Genomic DNA, 19,636 nt, shown 5'->3' on the forward strand with positions numbered 1-19,636 from the left:
TCTAGCTTGGTCCTAAGCACTGGACTGAACTGAACCCTTATGTATTGTTTCGGAGAAGATCCAGGGGGAAAAACAAACCTGGAAAAAAAATTTCAGCCTTGTTAACTAAATGGTTGTGTAGCTCCCTCACAAGAGCACTCTCCTATTATGACTGTGGCATGATTCGGGTGAGAGAACATTGCAGCAATGGAGACCTGTCACGACCGAAGAATGGCAGCTGATATTTAATTGAAGAGGTGAAAGTAGCAAGCAGAATAGTCAGGAGAGTGGTAGGGCCTGCATCTTTGGGCTGGCTGCCAAGCCTGCTAAGGGGATTAGGAGGAATCAATTAGATGTTCCAATTTCACCAATGGATTAATTGCTCAACCAATTACATGCAGTAAGAAAATGAAGTCTCTTCAGTGCAGATGAGCACCTGGTGATTTCAAGCAAAGGGTATTCTTTTTATTTCATACTGTGTCATGACACAGTCACATACCCCTGTACAATTGCACAGCAGCACCTGCCCTGCAGATCTGTATATTGAAAGGAGATGGCCTTCCCTGAATGCCAAATCCTTCTCTTTTCATAGTTATCTGGCACTACCATGGCATTAAAGGTCTTTAAATTGATTTTTAAAAAAAACTGAATCAAAATGTGTTAAAGCATGTATTTCCCCAATTTTAGCCTAAGCTTCATGTTTACAAACATAAAAAATGACATAGCACTAGAAATTCCGCAAGCTATCGTAAATCTTTAAGAACAGACAAGCACAAACGTTATTAAAACGAACCAATAATCGTGTTTTTATTTACAGTTGTACAAATCATACATTCAAGGCAGTCATACCATGTTTTCAGTTAACCCATTTGCTTACAAGTTTGCAAATGCAAAATATTCAGTACACCATTATGGGGGGGAGGAACCCTTGTCTAACAAGGATGAGGAACCATTTGGTTGCTGAACTATATCCAACTCCCATCAGCCCATGCAAGCATGGCCAATGGCCAGGAGTGGTGGGACTTGCAGTTCAGCAACATAAGTAGGGCCAAAGGCTCCCCATACTGGGCTTACACCACCTCTCAAACACCAGTTACCAGCTGCATATTATAAAAGTGGCAAAGACTTGAGTCCTATCGGGAGAATTCTGTCTGAATGCACGACAAACAATCACATGAAAGATAGCAGGAGTACACTGCCAAGCCCTCCCACCATGTCGCTGTCTTCTGATGGCAAGTTGGAGAGTGACTTAAAACCTTGCTCTCCCTTGCATCTATGGACAGAATTAAAGGTCTGGGGTTTTTTATGAAACTGAATTGTCTGAACTATATTTGGCTATGTTACATGTATATTTTAAGGTGACCTTGTCCGAAAATCATTTGGCAGATGTTTTTGCTAGAATTTAAACTTGAATTAGCAGAAAAGTTTGGTCTTCACCTGTAAATTAACATCAACTCTGATTTCTTCAGAAGTCCAGTTTCCATCTTCAATGTTTGAGCTCTCCTTATTTCACTTTCTGTTTCTTCCTTGCTTGAAACTGTTCTGTTTTATTCTTGACGGACTTGATTAGCATTGACAATGCAGGATCTATGGATTTCTTGGCCGCAGGCTCTGCCATATTGTTCCCTCCCCCAGCTGCCTCAGCAAAACCTTGCTCTCTTCGACGAGCTTTCTCCTCCAAAATTTTTTCCACTGCTTTTGTTTTCTTAAAGTTTGGATCCGAAGGATCCAAATTAAACAAATGAGAGGTATACATGGCTTGGAATCTGGCATCAGCAACATTAACCTGCGAAGAGCAAGAGAGGATGCTTTAACAGCACTAGCTAAAAAAAAGTAGGAGAAAAATGTGCCCTGCAGGACAGTTCTTAATCAAGAATCTAGATCTTAAGGAAATGTGAAAATGCAACAGCCTGTTTTAAATATTAATTTTGACCCATACAAAAATAGGTTTATTTCATTCCAGGAAAGTGGCCTTATTTGGGCATCAAGAAAGTCCTTGGAGTTTTTTTTCTAGATAGCATATCCGCAAACCCCACCCCACCCCCCATAAACACAAAAAATGTAAAACTTTTTTGATTTCTGACATCAAGTTCAAGATCTGCAACTCAATCCTTTAACTGTCCCTTTGGATAGAATGATATAAAATGTGTTTTTGCATAAATCGTAATGTAGTTATTGATCTACTTTAACACAAAATGACTAGCACTGTTATTATATAGGGGGAAGCCCGTAGTGTTACCTGGAAGTCATCTGTCAGCAGTTCCTTCTTTTTCACCAATAGTTTCTTTTTCTTTTTGCTCAGGTTCTGCTGCTCCACTATCTTGTCATAATTGAAGTGTCTCCTTTCATCTTCCTCATCATCCATCACCAGCAGAGCCATTTCAGCCTGTTACAATCAAAACAGATAGGATCTGTTTGCACAACATTTCACCGAATATGGGCTGCAGATGTTTCTGTGCCTCATCTAAAGGTTTGGGTTGCTAATGCATAATAGCAAGAGCTATAATTGCCTCATCGGTGCCTGAATGACAGCCTACCAGCAAGATACTCTGATCTTTCTAACGGAATACCAATATATAAGCATCATTAATAAATGTGAACAATAAAAGAAAAACTACAAAACTAGATCATCCATCTCATGGTTTGTTTTTGCAACTCATTACTTTCTGCAGATTATTACCATGTAGTTTCCATTTTTAAGGTAAATACAACAAATCATTCCGTCACCCAATGCAACTTTGCAGTAATGTTAACACTCCTAACCCCAGGACTTCATTCCAATGTCTAATCTTAATACTACTTCAGCATGTAATCTACTACCTTCTGCTTTTCCATGTCATCTTCATTTTCTTGGGCATTTTCTTCTTTCTTGGACTTCTTATTTGAACCTAATTATAAGCACAACACAAATAAAAAGCAAGTTTTTAAATATCCAAGCATAACCAGATTTGCGACACTGCAAGAATGTATGCTCACTCTCCTGAATGCACGTTGCAGAAGACAGTTACATTTATTTGAGGAAAGTCAGCTGGAAATCAACATGAAGCTGCCCACAGAAAATGGCCAGAGCCTTTTCCAGCTATGAGCAAGTAGAAGGAGTTGTTAGAGCGGGGGTTGCCAACCTGGTGCCTAAGGGCACCATGGGGCCCATGAAGGTTTTCAGAGGTGCCCCTGTGCAGGTGCTCCAGATCCGAGCTTTCATTTTTTAAAGAAGTAAGTCTCTAGCCCTCTTAGAAAGAAAGTTATAGGGAGAAATGTGCAGGTACCTTCAAAAGGATTTCTTTGCAACGAGAGTGGTGTAGCTACCTTTTATATTTTTCTTGGTATTGAGGAATGTTGCCTGTTGTTAGTAGGCAGCAACAGCATCAGCGTGTGTGATCTTCATAGTCAGGAACAGCAGGACATTCCCAAGGGTGGTTCTCTCTCTAATTTTGTGTTCTGCAACCCTCCCCATGACAGCCATTTTGTGTTATGCCATGCCTCACAGCAGCCATCTCAGGACCAGGACCTTCAGCATTTTCTCAAAACTGAAAATGTGTCAACAAGTCCAAAAATCTGCATTGATTTATTTCTAAAATCTAAATTCAAAACCCATATTCAAAAGGATGTCTTGTTTTACAGGTTCCCATTGGTGCTTGTTAGGGGAAAGGAAACAGTTTCCTTCTGAAGGAATCAAGCTTTTAAAATATGAAGTTTGCCACATACAAGCTGCATTGACACATAACAATAAGTGAGACTTTCTGGCTTAATGTGGTTTATCTGAAACAAGCAGCATGCATGCTGCCTGATTGTTCCAGTTTCTCTCCTCCCCTAGTGCGAGCAGGATAAACAATAAAGCTACAAGTTTTAAGAAACCCTGGCTCCCTGTTATCTCTGAACCAAGCAATGGGGTTTACTGTTCCCTAGCAAGTCATGATTACCAAGTCCACAACAAAGTATGGTTTCAGGTTGGCTAGTGATCATGCTTTGTTAGGGAGTAACAACCCACCCATGATCCTTTGGTCAGGCAAAACAGGAATCAAAGGATTCCTGGTTTCTTTATGTTACTCATGCGAGGTAAAGTGGCAGTGAGCACAAGGAAGTCTGACTAATTGTTATAGGTGAACACACGTCATATGATTAAGAAGAACCCAAATCATGCTCCAGGCAGCATATGAAAGGGGCACCCCTCTAAAATGATGTGCAGTATACATTACGTAAAAGCTGCTCTTTTTCTGCCCCATGTACAGAACTCATTCTAACCAATACCCCAAAGAAATATGTTTTTCTGTCGAAGTGCAAAATTGCCTATGGCATGAGACATTTTGAAACAAGCAAACCACAATGCTGCATGTGTCTCCAGACTTGGTTTCCAGGAATCAAAAGAGAACAACAATCAAATCAACCATCTTATAAAAAACTGTTCAGGTATGATAAAACACAGAATATATTATGTGTTCGTAACAGTAACAATCCCCTGAAGTTTGTATGAACTTTGTTTTATAGGCCAATCAGGCCCAATTGCTCTCAATTTGTTTTCCATCATCGGCCAGTAGGAAATATGCATTTTGTCTTTTGCTGAAAAAATAAATTCACTACTGAAAAGTTAATAATCAGGTTGGAACAGTCATGAAAGTATTTTATAGCAATGCCTTGGAGCCAGGCTCAGTTGTAGCAATTTGCTATTTTACTTGATGTTCCACAGCCAGCAGATTGCTTTTTCAAACCTTAAAACGCATTTGAACATTAAATGAAACCTTTAAAATATTGTTAGAGAGAAACACAAAATGCATTACTTGAATTATTAGCTGCATATATGTGCTCAAATTCCAGCTACAACACTTAGTTTCATAAAACTCAATGGGTGTTGGTTAGGGCATTTAAGAACATACTAAGGAAAAGATCTGCAGTTGCCCCAAAACTTTCAGCGACAATCTGGAGAGCTGTCTGAGTTAACTTGGCTGTTTAATAGGGATTTGACTTGTTTTATATTGTAAGCCACCCCCTGGGCAAACTGCTTTAGAACCTTGGGGGCATTTTCCAAAGAAAGCTTATGGAAGCAGAATGGAGGAATGCTTTTCAAAAGGAAGTTATAAATCTTGCTAGGAACTCCAGAAATAGCTATTTGAAATATGGTGGCTTTCATTGTCAGGAACTATTTCAGTAAGGATCAGTTCTACAATGGTTACTTTAATGTAACATAGTACAACCACCTATCAACTGCAGAAGGGTATATATAGTTTATTTTTCTCAACGTTGAAGGAACATAAGAATTTACTTAGCTGTGAATTCTCCTCCTGTTTTATTTCCCTAGACGGTGGTCTAGAATTCAGGGGTGGGTCTTTAGAAGAGAGGTGGAATAGGAGGTGTTTCCCATATTGCCATTATATCATGCTCTATTTTTACAAAGCAGAAGTCAAAATCCCATACCCCAGCTCGCTTGACAGAAGACACATAAGTAGGCTAACAGATGGGAGCTGATCAAATCGTAAAGGAAACTCAAGCAACACAATTTAGCCTTGGGCGTGGGGGAGAGAAGCCATTTCACTCACTAAGGAAAATTATACTGAATTTTGATGGTAGGGTGGAAGAAATATTGGGGCTCTCCTTGTGCAATGTTTTAGCCTCCTAAAAACAGTATTTTATCAGTTTGCCAGATGACCTGGAGGCTACATTCTTCCCTAACATCTCCCCTTCAAAAGCACTAAGATTCTCCCACTATTGGCAAATTACTACTGAATGTTCCTGCTCCTCCCATCCTGGTGACATTTCTTCTCTCATGCTTCACTGGGCAGCTACTCTAGCAGGACACATTACACAGGAAGTAGCTTCTAAGTATTATTTTTTTGTACCTGTCCTACTAATGCTGCCTGACTCTGAAGGATTTCCTTTGCCTAGTTTCTCTAGCTCTTCGCAGTTTAGAATTTCCTATAAATGCCTCAATTTCTTAACCACCTCCTAAGCAAAAATACAACCCATCCACTGATCGTTTCAGTTGCTCTTTCCTATAACTTCTCCTGTTTTCAATATCCTTTCTGACACAGAGTGACCAAAAGTGTATCAAAATTTTATTATATACTGGAAAATGCATTTGCCACTTTTTCCCCATGACATGCTGATCTGACATTCACTGAGCTTTCTAAAATGAACCAAAATTATTCTGCTGCATGGTTGCAATCCATTTAGAGCCTCATCAGCAAGCATGGTTAGATTCCTAAGGGTTCATCATCACATCTTATGACTGAAAGATCTTTAGGAGCCTTTGGTAAGGGAATTTGTCAACATTTCTATGAAAATCTTAGTACATGATATCTACTTGACCACCTTTCACAATAGAGGACATCTAACCTGCTTTCCCAAGTTCCTCAGCAAAGTATGGGTCGTTCAAATCAACATCAGATGGGCATTCATCTTCCGTTAGTGTTTCGTCAGCAGCCGCCTGAAACAAAACACATTGCATTTCAGTTACTAAACACCAGCAGTGCATTAGTAATACAAGTAAACGTAATATACACACACAAAGTTTCCAAATAAAAGTTTCAAGGAGTAACCTCAGGGCGGATATTTGCAACACAGGAGGAAAGTGATTTAAAATGGCTGCTTTCACCGAAATCAAAGCCACTATAGGACCGTAGGCATCAATATGGGCTTCATTAACAATTACATGAACCCATACACAAATTTCAATGCTTTATTAACTTTTGGGTGATTGGTATCATGGAGAATAGCTCTTTCTCCCTTCCTCAGAACCCTTCAACAGTGAGCAGCTGCGGTGCAGTAGACTAATGTGTTTGCAAGAACACATCTATCTTCCAGCTGTCTCATACAAGAGGTACCATTTGTTACTAACCTTCTCCTAGTGATCAACAATTGTTCCTAAACAAGTAGCACCCGCTGTACCTTTCTGTATAGCTAGCTAGAGCTGCTAGCTAGCTAGAGCTGGAAGATAAGTATTACCAAACCTTCAGCAATAGTTGCCCTGGAGAAAGCATTTGTAGCAGAAGTTACTACAACCCCAAACAGCCCAGCAAGCATGGCTAATAGTTCAGTAACATCTGGAAGGCCAAAGATTCCCAGACCACTCTTTGAGAGTAGCTGGAGACATATATCATTTGACTTATGTTTAGGATAATTATGAAGAGAATATACAGAAGAGTAAAGCAATACAGTGCAGTGGATGTGTTATCAAGTGTAGATATGAGAAATTCGGGTGCAACTTTACACGACCTTCAAGATCAATGTGTGGGCTAAAAAGGAATCACAATCTCTCAGCCTAACCTCTCTTCCAAGACAGGTTATGAGGATAATATGATGCAATCTCTCTATAATGCCTTGTTCTTCCTTGTAGGAAGTGCAGGTTATTAATGTGATAAAGCAAATAATAATTTAGGATTCAATGAGGCAAACAAGAAAAATAATCAATGAACTTCTAATAAAGACATTGAACCCAAGGTCATAACCACGTGTGCAATGTCTGGGGCAAATGCTACATTTTCAACAATCGCTGATCCAACAAAGAAATGTCTTACCAAAAAATAACCTATTAGAATTGTGAGATCAGCATCTCCAGCATAAATGTACTCCGAAGCACTGTTGTCTGTTCAACAGAATTCCTTGGCTGACATATTCAGAAATAATGGACATCCATATGGAGTCAACACTCTCAGAGTAATAAAAGGCCAGCCTCAAAATTAAACAATGTCTGGCACCCCTCTTGTTGACTTTAGAGGAACAATGAAGAAAAGTCTATCATCATAGGGACACTGTCATTAGTTTTCCAAAAGAAACCCAAAATGTATATTTCTTTGAAGACTTTCCCAGCGTTAGAGATACGCTTTTAAAATTCTGCAGGCAAAATTTGCTCACCACTTAAGACTTTGGACAAAGCTACAATTCTCATCCAAGGCTTGGCAGCTCCAACATGACATTTCAGCAAGAATGACCATTCCCTTTAGCAATGCAGAACTTATCAAGGACACAGGATCAAAGGAGGATTTTCTGGATAGGCTAATACACTTATTTTCCTTTAATCACATCTTTTAAAAAAAACCAACAAATCACATGGCTGCCAAAGGCAATGAAAAGCACTCCGGCCTGTTATGACTTAGTGCTACCTTGATCAATCACTTGCCTACTCTTAAGCTTTCTGTTAAAGCACTTTGAAAATAATGTATCTAAGAGGAATAGAACACAAGTTGTAAAGCTGTGTTCCAGGGAACTCATGGTTCCTTTGAGGCTTTTATCAGGGGTTCCTCAGCAACAGTGGGAAAGATTCCACATGAACCTGCCAGTACAGCAAGACAGCACCAGACGCTCTCCTCAACATGCCTGCCTCCACCAGCTGAGATGTAGTGAATGGCAATGGTGCCGAGCCTTTTCAGCAATGCCAACTTGCTTGTGAAATGCTCTCTCTGAGAGGCTCACGCTGAGTTGAACTGGCATTCATGTTTGCTTTTTAAGCTGCTGCTTTTACTTTTGTTATTTTATAACATTAGTTTTTGCTGTACAATGTCCGCAGCCGCTCTGGAAATCATTTTCCGAAGGGTATGATAGAAAAATTATAAATTAATTAATATCAAGTTTCTCGGAAGACAAGATTGCGTCCACTGTTACTAATCTCCACTTGCCATGAGCAGCCCCAAGGGTGTGCTGGCTTTCCAAGCTATACATGCAGGCATTCCTTGACAGATGAGTCAACCTGGAAAAGGGTTACCATAAAGAAAGTAAATTTGTAGGGCACTTGATTAAAGTCTTTACTACCTTCTGTTTTTTCTTCAGTTTCCTTTTCTCTTTCTTCTTATCCAGAAACTGTTGCCATGGTGTCAGCGCATCCTTCCCTTCCAACTTGTTTCTTACCATTTCTTCAGCGCTTTCTTTAAGTCCTGAGGTCAACCAGAAAAATACATGTAGCCAAGTTAGCTCAATACCAGTATCTGAAAATCTGGAGGCAGAGAAACATCACACCTGCATGAAGCTACTGTCCAAATAGCAAATCAGAAAATACTACTGTTGAACCAACTGAGGGGTTAGAGAGACAGGACTTCATTCTTACTTAGCGGCAATGTCTCAGTGGGTAGTGACAAGCAACATTTCTCTGTCTCTCCAGGACGTTCCTTTGAGGAATTCTGCAGAATGCCATCTCATCACCTTATCTATCTATCTATCTATCTATCTATCTATCTATCATCTATCTATCTCCACACACACACACACACACACACACACACGGCACCATTATGAAAGGCTGGAGTCTCTAATATGAAGTTAACAGCTAGTGTGCACACTTTCTCCCTCCCCCAGTTCTAGCAGTTTTTGTACTGTAGAAAAATGGACAATGAATATGGCAGGGGCATCCCTAACAACTGAGATGGAGCTTTTCTTGTCTTCCATCAAAAATCTTGAAGTACTCCTAGATGTGCAGCTGAATCTGGAAGCTCCAACTGCAACTGTAGCCAAGATTGGCCTTCCTCTACTCCAGCTGGGAAGAACTGCAATCCTTTTTGCTTGTTCGTGATCTAGAAATTGTGAGTCACATTATATTTCATTTCAAGGCCAGCTGGTTGGCTCTACTTGGGGCTGTGCTCAGAAGCTGTGGAAGCCCACTTCTGATTGGCTTGGCAAAAATGCAAGTGCTGATATAGACTAACAACTTGAAAAATACAGTTAGGTAAAAACAGCAAAAAATGCACATCCTTTGGCATAAGGATGATGATGGTGCTCCATGACTAATTTTTCTCTTGAAAAATGCTCTGCCCCCAAAAAAGTTTGAGAAACCATTGCTCTGGAGGCTGTACTGATGGACACCTACCCCTTGTCATCCAGGCGAAAATTAAAGAGCTGCTCTTGACAGTTAACAACAGATCTATATGCAGGCTGCTAAAATTATTTAATCTGCTCTGCTGTTTTTAATTTATCCATTTGTTTGATGGTGCTTTAGTATGCATTTGTCACACTTTGAAGGTTAGGTCTATTTGTTTATTATACTTTCACAGTTATTTGGGCTAGACTGGGGTAATAGATAAATGAGAGACAGAAGGCTTCTAGTATAACAGGAAATCCAAGATTCAAAGCACTGATTCAGTTATTTAAGAATTATTTTAGAAAAATCAGAGAAATTTAAATGAAGTGGCTATTACTAAAATCAAGTACAAATTAGTCAGAATAGATAGGCAGACAGAATTTATCAAGTTCTTCTTATATTAATTTTCATTAGCAGCTGCAAGAATAGAAAGATCAAAAGATGATGATGTTGCTATCCTCTACCAATGTATACTCCCAGAGGGAGTTGAAATCATCAGCCCATTAACTTAAGATTGTCATCTCTCTAGTTTCCTTTCGTCATCTTTGTGCACAAGAAAAAAATCTTTAAGGGTAGCATTCCCAGACCTGTCAACATCTCGAAAAATTGCATTATCATACTGAAATGTTTGATTGAAAGAAACATCCTCTTCCTCCAGCCCCGTCCATAAGGACAAAAAACCCACATCCCATGGAATAGCGTACTACTTGAGTTACAACAGACTAGAAAAGAGCATAAATCAATTTCTTCTAAAATTCAAGTTACCTATCATTAAATGTATTATCTTCTACATACACTCTTGGGTTTTCTTGTCCAGCTTCCTGCTGCAGCCCATTGTACCCCTGAAAATCTGCTCCTGAGGGTTTAGAGCCTCCAAAATGGAGAGCTGAAGCTGGGGCAGAAGAAAGGCTGGTAGAGTGTAGCAATTTTCGATCCAAGAGTGAGCTATTTTACATTTACACACATGCACACTCTGTTTGGACATAATGCCAAACTATGGTTTGATACTAAACATAGTTTAGTGCAAACCAGTTTGCTGTTACACGTGAACTGACAAACTATGGTTTGCAATGACCCTGCAAACCAAGACTTCAAACCAGCAAGGTTTGGTGTTACATTTGAACCAACACACAGTTCTTTATAATGGCCATTAAACAGAGGGCCAGATCTCCATTTCTAAGGTTTAGCTTAGAAACAAGTAATTTTAAAAAAATCTTAAAGAGGTTCGAAGAGATCATTTACCCATAAATGATGGAACTGCATGCACAGCCAAAACTTTCTTTTCCAGGTTTAACTACTACAGCTACAATTCCTGTTTTTCTAAACAGAACCTTAAACGCAGCGTGTCGTGATGTGCTAGCAGTGTAATGCTTTTTCCAGCACAGGGAAAAATAATAATTCTGTCATCCAGCAGGACACACTGCCTTTTCACCTAAGACCAAAACTATCATGTCCCTTTAATTATATTTTTACTGAATGGACATGATGGGAGAAAGAGCTCCATTGAGATCATGTACTATCCTTATATAACACATATTCTGGCAACTGCAAATATACTAAAATATTATTATTATTATTATTAGCAGTGCTAATGTTATTAGTAGTAATAGTATTTTCTCACCCACCCTTCATCATATGGTCCCACAGAAGGTTACAACAATTTTTAAAATGCAGTATCAAAATCAGCTAAAAGAAATTACAGCCAAGAGAATGAAGTGGCTCCCATAAGAAGATATCCGAAATGTCAAAGGCCAGGGGAAAGATAGGTGTCTTCAGCTGTTAATAATTTTGGAAACAGACTGATATGTGTGTTCATGCGAGATATATGCAAATAGTGGTTTTTTAAAAATGTACCATTGTGATCTTTATCACCTTGTTGTGGTTGTTTTATTGAGTGACTACTACCCAGAATGAGATAGCTGGATTGTCGGGACAGATATAAATACTTCAAATGAAAATAAATAAATAAATAAACTGAATGAGTTTTCCAGATTTCTTAATCAACTGCCTAGAAAATGAAATCAATTGCTCCATCTGGAAAAGTTGGAGTGGAAGGAACAGCCTTTTCATGAAACCAGAAAGGGATTGAACTTCCTCCACAGATTAGATTGTCTTGGAAACAGCCAGCCAAATAACTTTCCAAGAACAAATGTGATTGTCTAAGGGATGACAATATACAAAGCGTAATAAATAAAATGAGCTGTTTATAGCAAACAGAACATATGCTTAGAGGCTGAAGGAGGCACAATATATCCCTATGTTCATTGATTTAAAAATGCACACATACAGTCACAAAACTTTCTTATTTAACTCTTAATACTGAAAATTCATTGGAACTGTTGAAGATAATGAACTGCATAGCCTCCCCACGGCAAACCACGAGTGCAAAGAAGCACACTGTGGACCATGTTTTCATGGTTTGTGAGCCACTGCAAAGACAGAAATACCTTTGCTGAAGGGTAAGATATAAATCTCTTAATAAATAAACAAAAACAGAACCCAGACATGGAGTGTGGAGAACTAACAGGCACTGTTCATTCCTCTTCCTTCTTTTTCTCCACACGAGACTGGGTGTGAAAGTCCTTGTGTTAAGACGTTCCCAACTCACATGGAAACTGCCCTCGTCTAAAAACCGGTTTCGACAGATGCCACAGAGTGGCTGCTCCATAATGCAAGCCATTTATTGCAGTAGCATCCCATAGGATTTGGAGACAGGAGAGGACAGACCGGGGGGTGGAGTGGGAGAGGAGAACAAGGAGATTTTATTCACCCTGTTGCAAACTTTCTGCCTGGAGGTTTGCAGGGGGACCTTTCTTCATTTCAATTTGCAGTGTAAGAACACCGTGCTTTTTAGAAGCAACAGTCAAAAGAGAGCAGCTGAAAGTGACCTGCGCATGGTTTTCAATCAGAAGACACGGATTAACATTGGGTGTGCATGCAACACTCAGGACTCAACTCCTACCTTCAACATGGGTGGAGTGACGAATACTAAGGAGGTAGAAGAAGCAAAGAGCTGCATTTGTATGTGGAGATATTTGGCAGCTGCCCTTTTGAAAATGAAACACCATTGTACCTGCATGGCAACTCTCTTCCATTTGCATATTAAAGGCACAAAGCCCCACTTTGGGTCATAGCTGGCAACTCCATCTTTCTTGTGGGGTGGGGAAAACCTCAAGGCCACAAATATAATAGTCAAGGAGTATTCTTCAGCAGCTCACCAACCCCTAATATTATTCCCCCTAAACAGTGGTTCAAAGCTCAGCCAAAAATAAGCCCCAAAAGACAGAGAAAAAGAGTGAAAGAAATGTTAGCCTTGAAAAAATAATTCAGTACCTTTTGAAAGAGTAACTTGGAAATTAAAGAATTATAATTAATTTGCACTGTTGAAATGGTTACATATTTCTATTGCTGAATTTAAGCTGGTCAGTATTAAAAAAGAGAAAGGGGATTAAGGAACACTGCAAATAGTATAAGCCATCTACCTGGAACCCATTTGATTTCCATTTCCATATCAGTTTCTTGGTGTTTCTTTTCTTTTTCCTGGATACTCCTAAGTAGTTCTCTGTACTTTGCTATTTGCTCTTCATCATCCTTGGAGTGTTGCTTATGTTTATCACTGTCTGTTGTGTGCTTTACACCAAAATCTTTAAAAGAAAAGAGAAAAAGAGGAACTTCCAATAAATAGGTATAGAAGTCTAAAAAGGAGAGGCGGCTCATCTTAAGCATAATACACCAGGGATGTGGAATCTGAGGCCTTCCAGATGTTGCTGGACTCCAATTTCCATCAACCCCAGCCAGCATGCTCAGGGATGATAGATGATGTAGTTTGTCAACATCTGGAGAGCCACAGGTTCCCCAGCCATAGTCTGTACTGACAGAATGGCTCTTCCGGATTTTATACTGGGACCTTTTGCACGCAGAGCATACCGTATCACTGAGCCACTGTCAATTACCCTGAATTTAAATAGGTACTGTATTTGGAAATGAATAGTAGTCAGAAACACATTTCACCAGCTCCACCTTGTGGAAAACTAACACAGATTTTCCTCAATAATTGCATTCTTAGATTTAATAAAAAAATCAGTTTATCCTTTGGAAAAAAAATATTTATAAAGCATAGCAAACCAAGATGAAATGGAATGACTGCATAAACATCTTAATAAATATATAGAAGAGAGTAAGAAGCACAGAATATTCTTCTCATCTCATCACACTTTTTACATTTCTATTCTAACAGCTGAAATTCATTTTCCCCCTGTTTGTGCTTAATGCCACAATAAACACACTGGCTAGAATTCTGTCATGTACCCAGTAAATCAATGAATAAAACATCAGGATCATGTTAAGGAAATGGCTGTGTATTTTTCTATTAAAAGCTTTTTTCTGAAAATATAATTAAATTCAAGAACCTTCCAAACTGGAAATACACCAAAAAGTCTTTGGTCTGGTGACACAGCTTAAACCACCTTTTTTAACGACAGTGTACTTTCATGTAGCCTGGAGACCACAGTGAATACATAATGCAATAAAAATAAGACATTTTCTGGAGCAATAATCAACAATAGTAGATTAAAAGTATTCTTTCTGCGTTGTGATGCAGCTGTCATAAATTGTACGGAATAAATAGAAAACGGAGGTATTGCTGGCTTATATGTTCACTGAGTAACTGGGATGTTAATCTATCAGCTTCCAAGTGATATCCCATTTGCTTGTTTATTTCATGCGCGCACACACTCCACATAATACAATTAGTTCCCTCTGTGTACCATATAGATCAGTACATCGAAAACTCACTGAAACAACTGGAGGGAAAGTATATGGGAATATCAATGCTTAAAAAAAGATATATGGGCAATCAAACTAAATACCTTTCAGCTATATTTTGGGTTTCTCTGTATTAAAAATCAAAGTGACAGCCCTTTGGTGTAATGGTGTGTGCCACTGTGAACTTTTTGCATGCTTGACTTCCACAGATCATGGCATCAGTATAGATGACATAACTGGATATAAAAAGAGAACCCCATTATGGAACTATATCTGACCTGGATACTAGTCCTTATCCTAATGTGACCTGGAAGTTATAAGTAAATTTTCTGCTCTCCTAATACTTAATGTAAAAATCAGAACACTAGTTCTTTGTTACCAGCAAAGATTAATTATCACCTTCTGTAGGAAAGAAAGGTTTCTACATAGACAATAGGATCTTCCTTTGAAGGTAAACTCAGGGTTCAGGAAGCATGCAAGATAACCAATTTTGTCATTTATCCCTAGGGTCATGCCTTTTGAACCACAAACTAGGCAAGGTAAACAAACAGCAAATAGACAGGAACTTGTAGGAAATAGACAGTGGCACACAGGAATGAAGATGTTATAATCATTCCTTCCCCATAAGCATATATTAGCTTAGTACTTAAAACCCCAGCTTTTCAATGGCCGGGTAGCTCAAAAGCTCAACAGGGACCCTCTTTTAACGCCACACTCTCAAGTATAAGCCCTATCCTTCATGGGTCCACAGATCAAGGAATCGGTGAGAGACATTGGAGCCTTCCTGGTACAGGATATTGATGGGGAAAGCAGAACTGCCACAGCCCTCTGATTCCATGACTTGGGTTCCACCCTCTCCAGGGCAAGTATACCCTTCCTCACCTTTACTTTTCATGTGGGCACTGTGGCAAATTGTCACACTCACTATCTCTAGGCTGTTGATAGGGATCCTGTTACTCTTTGAAGAGTGTTGTGTGATTTGCTGCCCACTTTTATCTGTAACTTTGCTGTTTGAAAACAGCATACATGCACGCTTGTCACTTTTATTCCAAGTAATAAATCTATCCTTATTTATTTCCTATTGTATGAACTTCTTCTAGGCATTTGGTTAAGGTTAGAAACGCATATTCATAATGGATGCATGTTTTAACTGCAGCAAAAATCCCTAAATCTATTGGGAGTGTGCACAAGAGTACATGTGAGTGCTGGATACACATGTGGGTTCAGACACACACTTTGTAAGTATGGCAGAAGATTTAAAGTTCTCACCGCACTTTCTCTGTCATCCCTGAGGAAGTAGAGAAAGATGGATCACTAATGCACCAGTAAAGGGCTCAAGCCTGTAAGATGCATACCAAATGTTATCCACAAATGCACACATCAGCTGGCAAGGCTCAGTCTTCACAACCCACAGAATATTAAGTTTCTCTACAACTGCACAATTTCAGGAACCCAATTCCAAGGAAAAGAAACATTTCCATGAACAGTAACACTAGCCAGAGCTGCAGCAATTCAATTGTTCCCAAGGATCAAAGAAAACATATTTCAACCACATACACAACTCCAAAACCTTGTTTACAGAATGATGGTTAATACAATTTTTTTGGTCCCAGCCACCTGTCAAATTTGCCCCTCCTGGGGTGGGGAAATAAGGATCTGGTTCCCTATCCACGCTTAACTTGCTTGGGTCCCAGTACGTTTCTGAGCACAATTCAAAGGGTTGGTGCTGACCTTTAAAGCCCTAAACGGCCTTGGCCCAGTATACCTGAAGGAGCATCTCCACCCCCATCGTTCAGCCCGGACACTGAGGTCCAGCTCCGAGGGCCTTCTGGCAGTTCCCCCTCACTGAGAGAAGCAAAGTTACAGGGAACCAGGCAGAGGGCCTTCTCAGTAGTGGCTCCCGCCCTGTGGAATGCCCTCCCATCAGATGTCAAAGGAATAAACTATCTGATGTTTAGAAGACATCTGAAGGCAGCCCTGTTTAGGGAAGTTTTTTAATGACTTTTTTGATTAATGTATTTTTAATCTCCTGTTGGAAGCCGCCCAGAGTGGCTGGGGAAACCCAGCCAGATAGATGGGGTAATGGGGTATAAGTAATAAATTATTATTATTATTATTATTATTATTATTATTATCACTGAACCTTCACAAATGCAAGTACCTTGCTGTTCTTCCTCCTCTTCCTCACTTGATGAAGCCAAGTATGCTTGGAAGTCCATGTCCAGAAGTTCATCTTTTTTAAATGTTCGGCTGAGGGAAGTCACTCTCTCATGATCTGTCTCATCCCACGTGATGTCTACCTTAAGACGGAAAAAATATTGTGCTTTACCTTCAAGTCGCACACGTGTATGCATATACATATAAAGACTGGCTTAAAACAAACTCAATTCTCACGCTAGACCACAACAAAGACTCAACCTTCATATTCAGAATTAAAATTTATGTCTGTCAGCATTTCTTGTTGCACTCTTAAGGGATTTCAGAACAGCCCCATTCCCCAGTATGTCCACGGTTTTACACAAGTGAAAAGTGGCAGTGAAGAGACCGGGGAGAAAAGAAAATATGTAAAGACAAATGAGCAAGGGCTGGAGATAAACCCCCAGAAATTTAGTTCCAACTGCAAATGAAATATTAAAAACTGAAGAGCTAGTGGTTTCTAAGTGTTGTTTTATGACCTGGTCAGCACTCTGTGCATGGCTTAAGTGTTTACTGCTTTGCCAAAAAAACTTCCTTTGAAAGAAAGGAGAAGTAATTTGAATCCTAAAAATATATTTTATTCTTGGATATTGTCCTGATTGGCAGTAGTGGTGGACACTATCATTATCGCCATCATCCTGTCATACGGTTTTAGCAGGGTGTAGAGTACGGCTCAGTTTATTACTTTTGCATTTATTCACATTGTTCCTGCTAGAGTGTCTGAATTTCTGACAGAGTCCTGTTTAAATTCAGAGACAGTCTATGCTATTCTTTTCATATATTGCATTTGAAGTCCTTTATGCCAGTACCAGAACTTATTATGTTGATATATTGGTATTTTTTGTTTGACATGTTCCCTGTTCAGAGTTAAGAGTTACTTATGTTTTTGTTCAATTATACTGGAATGCAGTGGTTTATGGAAATACACAGCAAATACCATAAACCACAGGAGACGGGGTGAAAATGGGGTCATAAAACATGAAATGGGTATATCAGAGGTGAAGCAAAATATGTATTCTCATGCTATTTGGTATATGTAAAATAAACTTTAGAAGTGAGATTTCTCTCCTAGAATGTTTTGGTTGATTGTGAAACAAAACAGATCACTTTTAAGTCAATACAGAATTCATAAGTCTCTCTGATTTTAGCAACAGCCAATGTGGCAACAGGGTTAGAGCACTGGACTTAAGATTCTGAGTTCCTAACCCTGAGCTCTTAACAATTGTATTCAGAACATGCTTTGCAACAAACATCAGCTACGTGTCACCTTTGTTCCAGGATTTACAAAATTTCAAATGCAAACTTGAAAAACAGAGTGCTTAGAAAAAACGACTCTGTAAACAAATTTACACGAATTCTTTGAAAAAAAAGTCTGTATCCATTTTTTTCCTGAAGTGGAAGAACACATTAATCAGATGTTTAAAAGATGTGACTAATGTGTTTGGAGTAATACAAATTCAACAGGCACATTAAAAGCAGCTAGCACAAGAGAAAAAAAGGCTATGCAGAATGTATTTTAAGCTTTTTTAAAAAGAAAACTCCCAATCAACACTGCCAAAAGCACACACACACACACACACACACCAAGCGAGGTCATGAACCCACAGAAATCCAGTGCACAAGTCCCCAGGAAGATAATACATGGGAACTTCGCTTTTGATAACTGCATCAACACAAAATGGATCATTCCTGCCTTTCTATCTACAGTGTGATCACTGCTGTATTTACAATCTTTACAAATTAAGAACTTGGAAAACTAAACAAGTTCCAAAGGGCTACAAAAACACTGTTATGGTACCTTTGAAGTCGACACAGCAGCAGATGTGAAGTACTTTGGTTTATAAGAGTCCACTTCTGAGGCCACATCCTTTGGCTCGTCATCAAATGTCACATCATCTGGAATGAATCTTAAAAGCCAAAAAGAAAAGGATTTGTTATTAAAACAGATACAAGGAGGCTTCAAAGGAACAAATGTTGATAGGCCCAGCCTCTCCCTTAATTAATATTAGCTGTTATTAGATATATTAGAAAACAGTTGTTGTTCAGTCCATGGTTTGGGTGAAGAGGTCAGACAAAAGTGTTACATTTCACTCAGCACAGGGAATGTCTGGTCAGCTCCAGTTTAACCCCACTGAAAAAATGGTGACACCCCAATTACTGTTGCTGAAGACGAAGAACCTGTAACTCACAAGGCCTCGAAGGGTAGGAAGCCAGCAAACAGGCAATAGCTTAGTGGAAGAGCACAGATGTTGGATGTGAAAAATCCCAAGTTCAATCCCCGGGAACTCCAAAATCTTGGGAAGCAGAGCTGGAAAAGACCTGTCAATGAGACCCTGGAGGCACACGCCCAGACAGAATAGCAGACTATACTGAGTTACAACAGACCATCGGTGTGACTCTTTTTAAAAGGTAGCTAAGTATGTTTAAGGTGAAGTTCAGTTTATTTTATTTATTAGTTAGCTTTATATATCACCCTTCATCCAAGGATCACAGGGTGGTAGCTGTATTGCTGGTTAAATGTTTAATGATTATTGTATTTGTTTAAAAACCAATTAAAATTTGTATTTAAAAAAGGATCACAGGATACGTTACAGTATAAAAACTACAAAAATACATAAAATAACAAACAAAACCATAGCTCCACCTCTCTGCAGTTGTCACAGAAAGGACCAGTTAACATCATCAGCACTGAGAGTTGTGAATTAACCATCCTCTGGTCAAACTGTTCAGCATTTCAGTCGCTTGCAAAGCAAATACTCTCCCCAATATCCAGTAAAACAACACCAAATCCAGTGATGAATGTGAAAAACTTAGGAGGGACATACTTAATTGCTCTCTGCTTATAGCATTGACACTGACCGTGAAGGAGCATGACACTCTAAAAACGTAAATTCAATTTTGGATGCAACATTAAAACAC

The 19,636-nt window shown here is 39.2% G+C and overlaps 1 protein-coding gene across 3 annotated transcripts in view; it reads right to left on the reverse strand.

Moving 5' to 3' along the window:
- Window positions 1-758: 758 nt before the first annotated feature.
- Window positions 759-19,636, reverse strand: part of ESF1 (ESF1 nucleolar pre-rRNA processing protein homolog) — a 29,559-nt gene continuing 10,681 nt past the window's right edge. For all 3 annotated transcript variants that reach the window (XM_083730206.1, XM_083730205.1, XM_083730204.1), the window contains exons 7-14: window positions 18,516-18,624; window positions 16,683-16,821; window positions 13,240-13,401; window positions 8,719-8,840; window positions 6,307-6,397; window positions 2,800-2,867; window positions 2,219-2,365; window positions 759-1,765 (exon numbers count right to left, since the gene is read on the reverse strand). In XM_083730206.1, the coding sequence (XP_083586332.1) occupies window positions 1,484-1,765; window positions 2,219-2,365; window positions 2,800-2,867; window positions 6,307-6,397; window positions 8,719-8,840; window positions 13,240-13,401; window positions 16,683-16,821; window positions 18,516-18,624 (1,120 nt within the window). In that variant the 3' untranslated portion in view covers window positions 759-1,483. The remainder of the gene's footprint in view (window positions 1,766-2,218; window positions 2,366-2,799; window positions 2,868-6,306; window positions 6,398-8,718; window positions 8,841-13,239; window positions 13,402-16,682; window positions 16,822-18,515; window positions 18,625-19,636) is intronic.

Source organism: Podarcis gaigeae (genome assembly GCF_964106915.1).
Source record: "Podarcis gaigeae genome assembly, chromosome: 3".
NCBI lineage: Eukaryota > Metazoa > Chordata > Lepidosauria > Squamata > Lacertidae > Podarcis > Podarcis gaigeae.